The 13,355-nt window shown below is 38.3% G+C and overlaps 1 protein-coding gene across 1 annotated transcript in view; it reads right to left on the bottom strand.

The window, feature by feature from the left end:
• Positions 1 to 13,355, bottom strand: part of ATRNL1 (attractin like 1) — an 814,868-nt gene that overhangs the window by 246,515 nt on the left and 554,998 nt on the right. Inside the window, exon 27 of the mRNA XM_021699729.1 lies at positions 10,700 to 10,807. Coding sequence (XP_021555404.1) covers positions 10,700 to 10,807 — 108 coding nt within the window. The remainder of the gene's footprint in view (positions 1 to 10,699; positions 10,808 to 13,355) is intronic.

Genomic DNA, 13,355 nt, shown 5'->3' with positions numbered 1-13,355 from the left:
AGGGCCCTAGACAACCCCTAAGCATTCACTTCTCCCCACCTCAACTGCGGACCTCCAATTCCATCAGAGAGAGGCTACCATCTGATAGGAAAAATACTTCAGAAGGAAGTACTTTAAAGTTTTTGCTAGTAAAAGGGACATCCATGACAAATGAGCAGTGGTGACTGAACCCAGATTATACATTACAGGCAAGTTCCTCACCCCCCAACCACTAAATTTCTTGAAAGAGTACAATTATAGGCGGAGCAAGATGGCGGAGGAGTAGGAGACCTGGATTTCGTCTGGTCTCAGGAATTCAGCTGGATAGGGATCAAACCATTCTGAACACCTACAAACTCAACAGGAGATCGAAGAAAAGAAGAGCAACAACTCTCGCATCAGAAAAGCGACCACTTTCTGGAAGGTAGGACGTGCGGAGAAGTGAATCCGAGGCGATATTCGGGAGGATAGATGGCGGGGGAGGGGCCTCCGGCGGCCGCTTCTGGCAAGTGATAGAACCACGGAGCACAAAATCGGAACTTTTAGAAGTTGGCTCCGCTGAGGGACGTCACTCCGGTGGCTAAGCGGGGGGTGGAAGCCTCGTGGGACAGTGTGGTCTCAGGACCCTCGGGGTCACAGAAAGACCGGGGGTGCCTGAGTGAGGCAGAGCTCCCAGGTAACGGAGCAGGGAAGCCGGCTGTGGAGACGGAGCGGAGGCGCGGGCTCTCAGCTCAGGGTTGCCATAAACCGTGATCCGCGGCACAGTCGGGCCACTGCTCCTCCAGCAGGGACCCAACAAGCGGCAGATCCGGGGAGACTCACCTTCCTCCCCCGGGAGGAGCCGCGCGGGAGTGCACCGCAGGGATCTGCTGGGTTTGGAGACTCCACCCGGGGTCGGGTGCCAGAGATAGAAATGCGCGGTCACAGGCCGGGTGAGCACGGAGTGCGGCTGGAAACCGGGGAGACGGGGTGACTGACCGCTTTTCTCTGGGGGCTCACTGAGAAGCGGGGCCCTGAGTTCTTGGCTCCTCCGCCGCGAAGATTGGGAGGCCGCCATTTTCAGTCTCCGCCTCCAAAGCTGTACGGAAAGCTCGCAGGGAACAAAAGCCCCAGAGAGCAAACCCCAGCAGATTACTTAGCTGGGAGGGGGCAAGGGCGGGGCAATTCTGCCTCCGGCAAAGACATTTGGAAACCACGGCAACAGGCCCCTCCCCAGAAGATCGGCGAGAACAGCCAGCCAAGACCAAGTTTACCCATCAATGAGAACGGCAGAACTCCAGCTCTAGGGGACTACTGCACATAGAATTCATGGCTTTTTTACCATGATTCTGTAGTCTTTCAAAGTTAATTTTTTTTTTAACTGTCTTTTTTTCTTTTTGAATTTTTCTTTTTCCCTTTTTCAACCAACATCTTATCAATCCCTTTTTTTTTAAAAAAAAACATTTTTATTTTTCATTTTTAGAGTCATATTCTATCCCTTCATAGTAGTTACCCGTATTTTTGGCTTATATATATAAGTTGTTCTCTCTTTAAAATTTTGAGATAGTTTCTTCTAACAGATCAAAATAAACCCTAAATCTCTAGTATATGGTGTTTTCTATTCCCCTGCCTGATCACATCCTCTCCCTTTTTTCTTCTTTTTTTAAATCCTCCTCTTTCTTTTTTCAAACAACTTCTTATCAATTCCTTTTATAAAATATTTTATAATTTCCATCTTTAGAGTCATATTCCATCCCTTCATCATATCAACCCTTAATTTGTACATATATAAGTTTTTCTTTCTTTAAAATTTTGGGAGGCACTTTCTTCTAAAAGACCAAAATACACCCCAAATCTAGTGTGTGGCACTGATCATATTTGATCACATTCTGGTTTTTTTGTTGTTGTTGCTTTGTTTTGTTTGTTTTTGTTTTTATCTTTATCTTTTTCTTTTTTTTCTTTTTCTTTTTTCTCTCTTTCCCTTTCTTTTCCCACTGCTTCAGGTTTTTTCTGATTTGTTTAGAGTATATTTTCTGGGGACGTTGTTACTCTGCTAGCATTTTGTTCTCTCATTAATCTATTCTCCTCTGCACAAAATGACAAGACGGAAAAAATCACCTCAACAAAAAGAACAAGAGGTAGTACCGACTGCCAGGGACCTACTCAATACGGACATTAGTACTATGTCAGATCTAGAGTTCAGAATCATTACTTTAAAGATACTAGCTGGGCTTGAAAAAAATATGGAAGTTATTAGAGAAACCCTTTCTGGAGAAGTAAAAGAACTAAAATCTAACCAAGTAGAAATCAGAAAGGCTATTAATGAGGTGCAATCAAAAATGTGGGCGCTAACTGCTAGAATAAATGAGGCAGAAGAGAGAATCAGTAATATAGAAGATGAAATGATGGAAAATAAAGAAGCTGAGAAAAAGAGAGATAAACAACTACTGGATCACGAGGGCAGAATTCGAGAGATAAGCGATACCATAAGATGAAACAACATTAGAATAATTGGGATCCCAGAAGAAGAAGAAAGAGAGAGAGGGGCAGAAGGTATAATGGAGCAAATTATAGCAGAGAACTTCCCTAATTTGGGGAATGAAACAGGCATCAAAATCCAGGAGGCACAGAGAACCCCTCTCAAAATCAATAAAAATAGGTCAACACCCCGACATCTAATAGTAAAACTTACGAGTCTCATAGACAAAGAGAAAATCCTGAAAGCAGCTCGGGAGAAGAGATATGTAAACTACAAGGGTAGAAACATTAGATTGGCAACAGACCTATCCACAGAGACCTGGCAGGCCAGAAAGGACTGGCAGGATATATTCAGAGCACTAAACGAGAAAAATATGCAGCCAAGAATACTATATCCACCTAGGCTGTCATTGAAAATTGAAGGAGAGATAAAAAGCTTCCAGGACAAACAAAAACTAAAGGAATTTGCAAACACAAAACCAGCCCTACAGGAAATCTTGAAAAGGGTCCTCTAAGCAAAGAGAGACCCTAAAAGCAACATAGACCAGAAAGGAACACAGACAATATACGGTAACAGTCACCTTACAGGCAATACAATGGCACTAAATTCCTATCTTTCAATAGTTACCCTGAATGTAAATGGGCTACATGCCCCAATCAAAAGACACAGGCTATCAGACTGGATTAAAAAACAAGACCCATCGATATGCTTTCTGCAAGAGACTCATTTTAGACCCAAAGACACCCCCAGATTGAAAGTGAGGGGGTGGAAAACCATTTACCATGCTAATGGACACCAAAAGAAAGCTGGGGTGGCAATCCTTATATCAGACAAATTAGATTTTAAACCAAAGACTGTAATAAGAGATGAGGAAGGACACTATATCCTACTTAAAGGATCTATACAACAAGAAGATCTAACAATTGTAAATATCTATGCCCCTAACATGGGAGCAGCCAATTATATAAGCCAATTAATAACAAAAGCAAAGAAACACATTGACAACAATACAATAATAGTGGGGGACTTTAACACCCCCCTCACTGAAATGGACAGATCATCTAAGCAAAAGATCAAAAAGGAAATAAAGACTTTAAATGACACACTGGACCAAATGGACTTTACAGACATATTCAGAACATTCCACCCCAAAGCAATGGAATACACATTCTTCTCTAGTGCCCATGGAACATTCTCCAGAATAGATCACATCCTAGGTCATAAATCAGGTCTCAACCGGTACCAAAAGATTGGAATCATTCCCTGCCTATTTTCAGTCCACAATGCTTTGAAACTAGAGCTCAATCACAAGACAAAAGTCAGAAAGAACTCAAATACATGGAGGCTAAAGAGCATCCTACTGAAGAACGAATGGGTCAACCAGGAAATTAAAGAAGAATTAAAAAAATACATGGAAACCAATGAAAATGAAAACACAACTATTCAAAATCTTTGGGATGCAGCAAAGGCAGTCCTAAGAGGAAAGTATATAGCAATACAAGCCTTTCTCAAGAAGCAAGAAAGGTCTCAAGTATACAACCTAACCGTACACCTAAAGGAGCTGGAGAAAGAACAGCAAATAAAGCCTAAACCCAGCAGGAGAAGAGAAATAATAAAGATCAGAGCAGAAATCAATGAAATAGAAACTAAAAGAACAGTAGAACAGATCAACGAAACTAGGAGCTGGTTCTTTGAAAGAATTAACAAGATTGATAAACCCCTGGCCAGACTTATCAAAAAGAGAAGAGAAATGACCCACATCAACAAAATCATGAATGAAAGAGGAGAGATCACAACCAACACCAAAGAAATACAAACAATTATAAGAACATATTATGAGCAACTCTATGCTAGCAAATTAAATAACCTGGAAGAAATGGATGCATTCCTAGAGATGTACCAACTACCAAAACTGAACCAGGATGAAATAGAAAACCTGAACAGACCTATAACCACTAAGGAAATTGAAGCAGTCATCAAAAATCTCCCAACAAACAAAAGCCCAGGGCCAGATGGCTTCCCAGGGGAATTCTACCAAACATTTCAAGAAGAATTAATACCTATTCTTCTGAAACTGTTCCAAAAAATAGAAATGGAAGGAAAACTTCCAAACTCATTTTATGAGGCCAGCATTACCTTGATCCCAAAACCAGACAAAGACCCCATCAAAAAGGAGAATTACAGACCAATATCCCTGATGAACATGGATGCAAAAATTCTCACCAAAATACTAGCCAATAGGATCCAACAGTACATTAAAAGGATTATTCACCATGACCAAGTGGGATTTATCCCTGGGCTGCAAGGTTGGTTCAACATCCGCAAATCAAACAATGTGATACAATACATTAACAAAAGAAAGAACAAGAATCATATGATCCTCTCAATAGATGCAGAAAAAGCATTTGACAAAGTACAGCATCCTTTCTTGATCAAAACTCTTCAGAGTATAGGCATAGAGGGTACATACCTCAATATCATAAAAGCCATCTATGAAAAACCTACAGCGAATATCATTCTCAATGGGGAAAAACTGAGAGCTTTCCCCCTAAGGTCAGGAACGCGGCAGGGATGTCCACTATCACCACTGCTATTCAACATAGTATTGGAAGTCCTAGCCACAGCAATCAGACAACAAAAAGAAATCAAAGGCATCCAAATTGGCAAGGAAGAAGTCAAACTCTCACTCTTTGCAGATGATATGATACTTTATGTGGAAAACCCCAAAGACTCCACCCCAAAACTGCTAGAACTCATACAGGAATTCGGTAAAGTGGCAGGATATAAAATCAATGCACAGAAGTCAGTGGCATTCCTATACACCAACAACAAGACAGAAGAAAGAGAAATTAAGGAGTCGATCCCATTTACAATTGCACCCAAAACCATAAGATACCTAGGAATAAATCTAACCAAAGAGACAAAGGATCTGTACTCAGAAAACTATAAAATACTCATGAAAGAAATTGAGGAAGACACAAAGAAATGGAAAAACATTCCATGCTCATGGATTGGAAGAACAAATATTGTGAAGATGTCAATGCTACCTAGAGCAATCTACACATTCAATGCAATCCCCATCAAAATACCATCCACTTTTTTCAAAGAAATGGAACAAATAATCCTAAAATTTGTATGGAACCAGAAAAGACCCCGCATAGCCAGAGGAATGTTGAAAAAGAAAAGCAAAGCCGGCGGCATCACAATTCCGGACTTCCAGCTCTATTACAAAGCTGTCATCATCAAGACAGCATGGTACTGGCACAAAAACAGACACATAGATCAATGGAACAGAATAGAGAGCCCAGAAATGGACCCTCAACTCTATGGTCAACTCATCTTTGACAAAGCAGGAAAGAATGTCCAATGGAACAAAGACAGTCTCTTCAACAAATGGTGTTGGGAAAATTGGATAGCCACATGCAGAAGAATGAAACTGGACCATTTCCTTACACCACACACAAAAATAGACTCCAAATGGATGAAAGACCTCAATGTGAGACAGGAGTCCATCAAAATCCTAAAGGAGAACACAGGCAGCAACCTCTTTGACCTCAGCCGAAGCAACTTCTTCCTAGAAACATCGCCAAAGGCAAGGGAGGCAAGGGCATAAATGAACTATTGGGACTTCATCAAGATAAAAAGCTTTTGCAAAGCAAAGGAAACAGTCAACAAAACCAAAAGACAACCAACAGAATGGGAGAAGATATTTGCAAATGACATATCAGATAAAGGGCTAGTATCCAAAATCTATAAAGAACTCATCAAACTCAACACCCAAAGAACAAAGAATCCAATCAAGAAATGGGCAGAAGACATGAAAAGACATTTTTCCAAAGAAGACATCCAAATGGCCAACAGACACATGAAAAAGTGCTCAGTATCGCTCGGCATCAGGGAAATCCAAATCAAAACCTCAATGAGATACCACATCACACCTGTCAGAATGGCTAAAATTAACAAGTCAGGAAATGACAGATGTTGGCGGGGATGCGGAGAAAGGGGAACCCTCCTACACTGTTGGTGGGAATGCAAGCTGGTGCAGCCACTCTGGAAAACTGTATGGAGGTTCCTCAAAAAGTTGAAAATAGAGCTACCATATGATCCAGCAATTGCACTACTGGGTATTTACCCCAAAGATACAAAAGTAGGGATCCGAAGGGGTACGTGCACCCCGATGTTTATAGCAGCAATGTCCACAATAGCCAAACTGTGGAAAGAGCCAAGATGTCCATCAACAGATGAATGGATAAAGAAGAGGTGGTATATATATACAATGGAATATTATGCAGCCATCAAAAGGAATGAGATCTTGCCATTTGCAACGACGTGGATGGAACTGGAGGGTATTATGTTGAGTGAAATAAGTCAAACAGAGAAAGACATGTATCATATGATCTCACTGATATGAGGAATTCTTAATCTCAGGAAACAAACTGAGGGTTGCTGGAGTGGGGGGTGGGGTGGGAAGGATGGGGTGACTGGGTGATATACACTGGGGAGGGTATGTGCTCTGGTAAGCGCTGTGAATTGTGCAAGACTGTTGAATCTCAGATCTGTACCTCTGAAACAAATAATGCAATATATGTTAAGAAAAAAAAAAAAAGAAGAAGAAGAAGGTAGCGGGAGGGGAAGAATGAAACGGGGGAAATCGGAGGGGTAGACGAACCATGAGAGACGATGGACTCTGAAAAACAAACAGGGTTCTAGAGGGGAGGGGGGTGGGAGGATGGGTTAGCCTGGTGGTGGGTATTGAGGAGGGCACATTCTGCATGGAGCACTGGGTGTTATGCACAAACAATGAATCATGGAACACTTCATCTAAAACTAATGATGTAATGTATGGGGATTAACATAAGAATAAAAATAAATAAATAAATAAATAATAAATGGTTGATATTAGAGAATAAAAAAAAAAGAAAGAGTACAATTAAGAGTTAAGGTTTTATCCCTCTTCCTAAGTGGATCTTAGTAACTAAAATAAAATATGTGTACAGAGAAAAAAAGAAAGGAGACCTCTGAAGAGTGTAGGCACCATGAAAGAAGTAGAAAAATGGGATGATCTATACCAGAGGAAGTCAAATATAAAGGAAAGCCCATAATAGTATTTAAATTAAATATGAATGGCTTCAAGGGCACCTGGGTGGCTCAGTCACTAAGCGTCTGCCTTTAGCTCAGTTCATGATTCCAGGGTCCTGGGATCAAGCCCCGCATCGGGCTCCCTGCTCAGTGGGAAGCCTGCTTCTCCCACTCCCACTCCCCCTGCTTGTGTTCCTGCTCTCGCTGTCTCTCTGTCAAATAAATAAATAAAATCTTTAAAAAATAAATAAATAAATAAATAAATATGAATGGCTTCAGAAAGATCAGGGAGGGTATTTGAAATATGAAGCACCCACAAGCAGTTATGAAAACAATTGCAGCTATTGAAAACAAATATATCATTGTTGATATGAAGTCAGTGAATAGGTTAAATAACAGAAAGGATACACTCTAAGAAAAAATCAGTATAATGGAATGGCAGGTTGAGGAATGTTCCCAGACGCATCAGGAAGAGATAAAAGAGTACAAATAACGAGAGACAAGTTAAGAAATATAGATGACAGAAGAAGTATCAAGAGTATTTAATGGGATTCCAAGATAGAATACAGTAAGAAATATTAAAAGAAATAGTAACGCAAGGTTATCCAGAATTATACAAAGTTATAGGGCTGCAGATTTAAAGGGGGTACAGAGTGCCAAATATGAGATAATGTATACATATCAGAGAGAAATTTAAGAACACTGAGAAATGAGAACATTCTGAAAGATTATAAAACCGAAATGGAGATCATTTACAAAGGACAAAGAATAAAACTGACATCAGACTTGAGACAAGGGAGTAATTAAAACCTTTGAAGTTTTGAAGAAAACTTTGAATTTTATATCTAATTAAACTGTTACTAGATGTGAGGACAAAATAAACATATTCATAGGCATTTGAGGTCTCAAAGAGCATGCCACATAAAATTTCTCTTTGAAAAGTATCTTGGAGGATTTACTATGGTGAAAAATGAAAGAAATGCATGATTAAGCAACTAGATATAAAGAGTAAAGAAAGGTAAAGATAGTTCATTGTTATTTAAATATGCCATAATAAAAAAAGTACACCCATAATATCTCGATTAAAATTTCCAAGCAGTATTAACATAGGGTAGGAGGAACAGAGGGAGTTAAGAGCATACTAAAATATTAATTTTGTTTGAGACAGTCAGGGTAGGAATGTATATCAATAAGTTTTTAGAAAGTGATAGAGAAAATAACCATCACTAGGAACCTTGGTAAGTAATGGGTAACCATCAGAAACAGGGAAATAGAATATGTAACTCTGTTTAGAAGAAGGAAATCAATTTATCCAAGAGAAACAGGGAAAAAGAACCAAAAAGAAGGGTAGTAACAACAACAAGAACAACACAAACACACAGACACACACACACACACACATACACGCACAAACACCTGCACACACAATGGAGTAGCTAAAATAATCCTTGGGAGTACAGTAATTATTGTCAATGTAGATAGATTCCGGCAATTAATCAAAAGACAGACTACAGAATAGGAGAATAAAGTGAATAGTCATTTCTACAAGGGATAGGTAGAAAACAAAAGGATACAGAGAAGTTGGAAGTAAAGGAATAAAAGGCCAACATGAACAAAAATAAGTAGAGGTAGAAATCTTTAAACTCTACAAAATAAAATTTAATGTTAAAAAATGACAATGATAAAGAAGGAAATAAAATTTGGAAGAAATAAAGAAATGGAATGATTAGGAACACACACACCTAACAATACATTCTTGAACACAAATAAGCAGCAACTGACACACTGTGGAGGTGCATATGTAGGTGAGTTACATCTGCTCCTTAAGTTTGTGAGTTTTCTAGTTCTTTGATTGGTCCCTTTCCCCTGTGGACTATGTATGCATCGTTTACATTCATTTCTCTCCTGTGACTTGTGTTTTCGCAGTTTTTGATGATTTTAACAGATGAGGAGAAAAAGAATTTGCATTCAAATACTGTAGGTTTCCTATTTGTTAAAGATTTTGTACTAAAGTGATGTGAGGCAAACGGCCAACATGAAATCAGAGCACTTCCTGTAAACTCCATTTAATCATTCTGTCTTCTAATTTCTCCCCGAGTAATGGAATCTATACATAAAATTTCCTAATCTTCTAAGCTTCCATGGCAACATGTGATCTAGAATAGTAAAAATTCAAGTACACAAAGATTCAGAGAAATGTCCTTTAAAAACTGGCTCTTTGGATAGCATCTACAAGGCCTGATTCAGTTGTTTAATTTTTTTTCCAAAATAACCAAAATGCTAGAGACAGAATCAATTCTGTTTGTACCTAGGTTTTCGGAGGAGTCTATTTTTATATTCCTTGCTTTCCTTGAAGAAAAGCAAGATTTGAAAATAGCAACATGAAATTAGTCACATAAGGGCATTTTTTAAAAAAGGGAAAACAATTTTCAACTCTACAGTGTTTCTTAATCTTCCTACTTAAACGTCTTACCATCCATGAAATAGAAATAAAAAATAATAAGCATACAACTAAATTACTATGCCTTAAAATGCCTTGATTAGTTGTTAATCACAATCTGTGGATTTTTCCTCTCTGTGGGTTATTATTTTCAGAAACCATTCCAGGCGTTATTTCAGGAATCCATTACCATATTTACTTGCGTATAATGATTTCGCCCTCGCCATACTCTATTTCTGCATGTGCAATAAAATATACTAATATATCCATTACCACAAATAAAAATATTCACAATATTCTATAATTCTCAACATTCAAAAATGAAACAATGTAATTAAAATGCAACTCATCTCCACCCACCTGTTATAGTCAACTTCGTTAATAAAGATAAAAGTTAATTGTTAACTAAAAGGTGTTGGGCACTCCAAGGACTAAATACAGGTGCTTTGTTTTTTCCATCATACCTGTATCTTAAATTCCTTCAGCTCCTATCTGTCAGCTCCAGGCTGCCAGGTGAGCAGTCTGTCACTCTTGCCTCGACTAATAGATTCTCCAGTGGTTTTTGTTACAGCTCATGTCACACTATTAAAACTATGTGCCTTGGAAGTGGCATCACATATGTAGCTGAATCTTGTCAACTCTACATAATCAGACTTTATTTGGCTGCACAAGCAGATGCAGATTAGAAAAGCAATATAAACATGCAAATCACAGTGGTCCCCTTTCGGCACCACAGTTCCTACCTCTAATGGCCCTCGCAGAAACTCTGTTTGTTCAGCTCCTACTTCCAGTGCAACATCAACAGAAGCAAACGGACGGCTGGCCATCTGCTGTCTTTCTCGAAGCAGTTGCTGGAGAGGGTTAAAAATGATTTGTTTAAAATAGATTTAAAAAACACATGAAATTCATCAAGATCTGGTTCCATTTTGAACAAATGGTACTCAAAACTTAGGAATCATCGGATACACATATCTATAGCTAGATCACTAAAATGAAAATTGTTTTTTCCCCATGGCCTGGGTCATAAATCCACAGAGGCTTTGAACGCATGGTACCTGCAAAGAACTTTTCCCCTGACCTCTATCCACAGACCTAATAAACATCCTCAAAAGCATCTTGAAAACCTAAGGTGGGAGGTGCTACTTCAGTAAAAGGCGCTAATGTGACGATCGTTAATGCCAAGTGTTCCCACTCAAAGTAATGCAGTTTTTGTCGCAGCTGAAAGTTAATACCAGTAAACCTGTTAAAGAAAAGATAATTAAAAGTCTCAAAATGCATTGATAAAGATTAAAGAAAAATACACCTGCCAAGACTAAGTTTTGGAAGTCGTCAAGATCCCATCAACTGCTGTGGAAACAGCAGGAATTGTTACTGACAGTGTTTGCAACTTGATTCAAACCGCCTGTGTTCATTATTTTAAATGAAGAATGATTAGTAGGTTGCAAAAATTTTGTGCCAGGGCTTCTACAGCACCCCCAGATATTTGTTTCTTTTTCCTTGTGCCTACTCTGGGCTTTGCCCAAGCTAAAAGCAATAAACTAGCAAGTCCCAGCCAACTACCAATCTAATTTATATTTCTGCCTTTCCTTGTAATTATAATATTCATTAAGTCATGATAAGAAAAAATTGATGACCAGCAGTAGATATTGCAAATCTTGCCCTTCTCATTCTACACAGCTAATAAAATTATTATTAAATATTAAAAGTGGATGAGCGATGCAATTAAATACTCTTTCAAATGAGAAGAAATTCCTATCATTGAAAAAGGCAAAATCCTTGAACACAATGAATAGCTTCATTATTCACAGAGATTTTTAAAGATTCACTGGCATTAACTTAAAACGTTAACAACTGGTATTTGAATGTAAATGTATGTCGCGCTGTGATGCATCATTCATAAAATTTGCTCTTAGATGATGAAGGAACAAAAGCCAATACCTGATGGCAGTTTATTATTTAACATTTTTGTTTTAACACTTGTAACACAGCAGTGACAGTGTTCATGAAATGAGCATCTAAAATATAATTTAAGGTCTTGCTTTGTCACTATTAAAAAGAGAACATTCACATGCCAATATGGATGGGATAGAAATAATACAATTATTACTGAGTAATAATTTAAGTCCTTAAATTATATGTATATTTAGAAGCAATGAAGACACACTAAAAATATATTCAAAGTAAAAAGTAAATGATATAAACTACCCAAATTATTCACTTAATATAACCTCAAAATTATACTACGAGCTGCTAGAAAATAGAATCTTGTTTGTGCCTCTCTTAGGAGTGGCCAATAGATCTGAACATTTTGTCTATACAAAATGCAAACATAATGTTACTTCAAATGCCAAGGGATACTAAGTGTAGAAGACACAATGCTCTTTGTCTCTCAGATAAAAATATACACATAGACGCACACATAGACACAGACACACACATACAAATATACAAACTACCTTTTCTATGGTAATGTACAGATTACCATGAGAAAATTGTAAATTCCAGTTTGGGTTTAAACACAATTTTCTAACTTTTATATTAAAAAGTTTCTTCATCTGGGGGAGCCTGGGTGGCTCAGTTGGTTAAGCATCCAACTCTTGGTTTTGGCTCAGGTCATGATCTCAGGGTTGTGAGATCGAGCCCAGCATTGGGCTCCATGCTAGGTGTGGAGCCTGCTTAAGATTTTCTCTCTCCCTCTCCCTCTGCCCCTCCCCACCCCTCTCTCTCTCCCTCCCTCAAAAAAAAATTTTTTTTCTTCATTTGTACTAGTTCTCCACAAATTACAAATGGCATCTCATATAATTAAGAGATTTTTTTCTTCCACATTTTTATTTAAATTCAAGTAAGTTAACATATAGTGTAGTATTGGTTTCAGGAGTACAATTTAGTGATTCATCACTTACATATAACACCCAGTGCTCATCACAAGGGCCCCATCACCAATTTAGCCCATCCCCCATCCACCTCCCCCTCCAGCAACCCTCAGTTTGTTCTCTATAGTTAAGTGATTTTTCACAAAAAGAACAGCTTCTGTTTCCTTATCTTACCTTTTCCCTAGATCTAAAAGTAAAAGGTCTACAAAATATAAAACATGAATACTCAATACCACAAATTGTAATATGTCTATAAATACTCCAAATTGATAAAGAATAAATTTCTCTGGACTATAATGTATTATTGTGACACCCAACACTTGTAATAAAGAAAAATCAGTGAGTATCTAATACTTTTGTTCATTTAAAAAAATACACAGGTATTTTTAAACATTCCAATCTGTCTTCTGAGGTTTGAATTTCCATCACTTTTTAAGAATCGAATGCCTACCACAGTACTGTTTGCAAATCAGAAGAAAAACACTGTTCTTGCCCAAGACCATAACACTATAGTTCGTAAAACGAG

Source organism: Neomonachus schauinslandi, chromosome 6, assembly GCF_002201575.2.
Source record: "Neomonachus schauinslandi chromosome 6, ASM220157v2, whole genome shotgun sequence".
NCBI classification, from domain to species: domain Eukaryota; kingdom Metazoa; phylum Chordata; class Mammalia; order Carnivora; family Phocidae; genus Neomonachus; species Neomonachus schauinslandi.
This window is presented reverse-complemented; position numbering and strand designations above follow the sequence as displayed.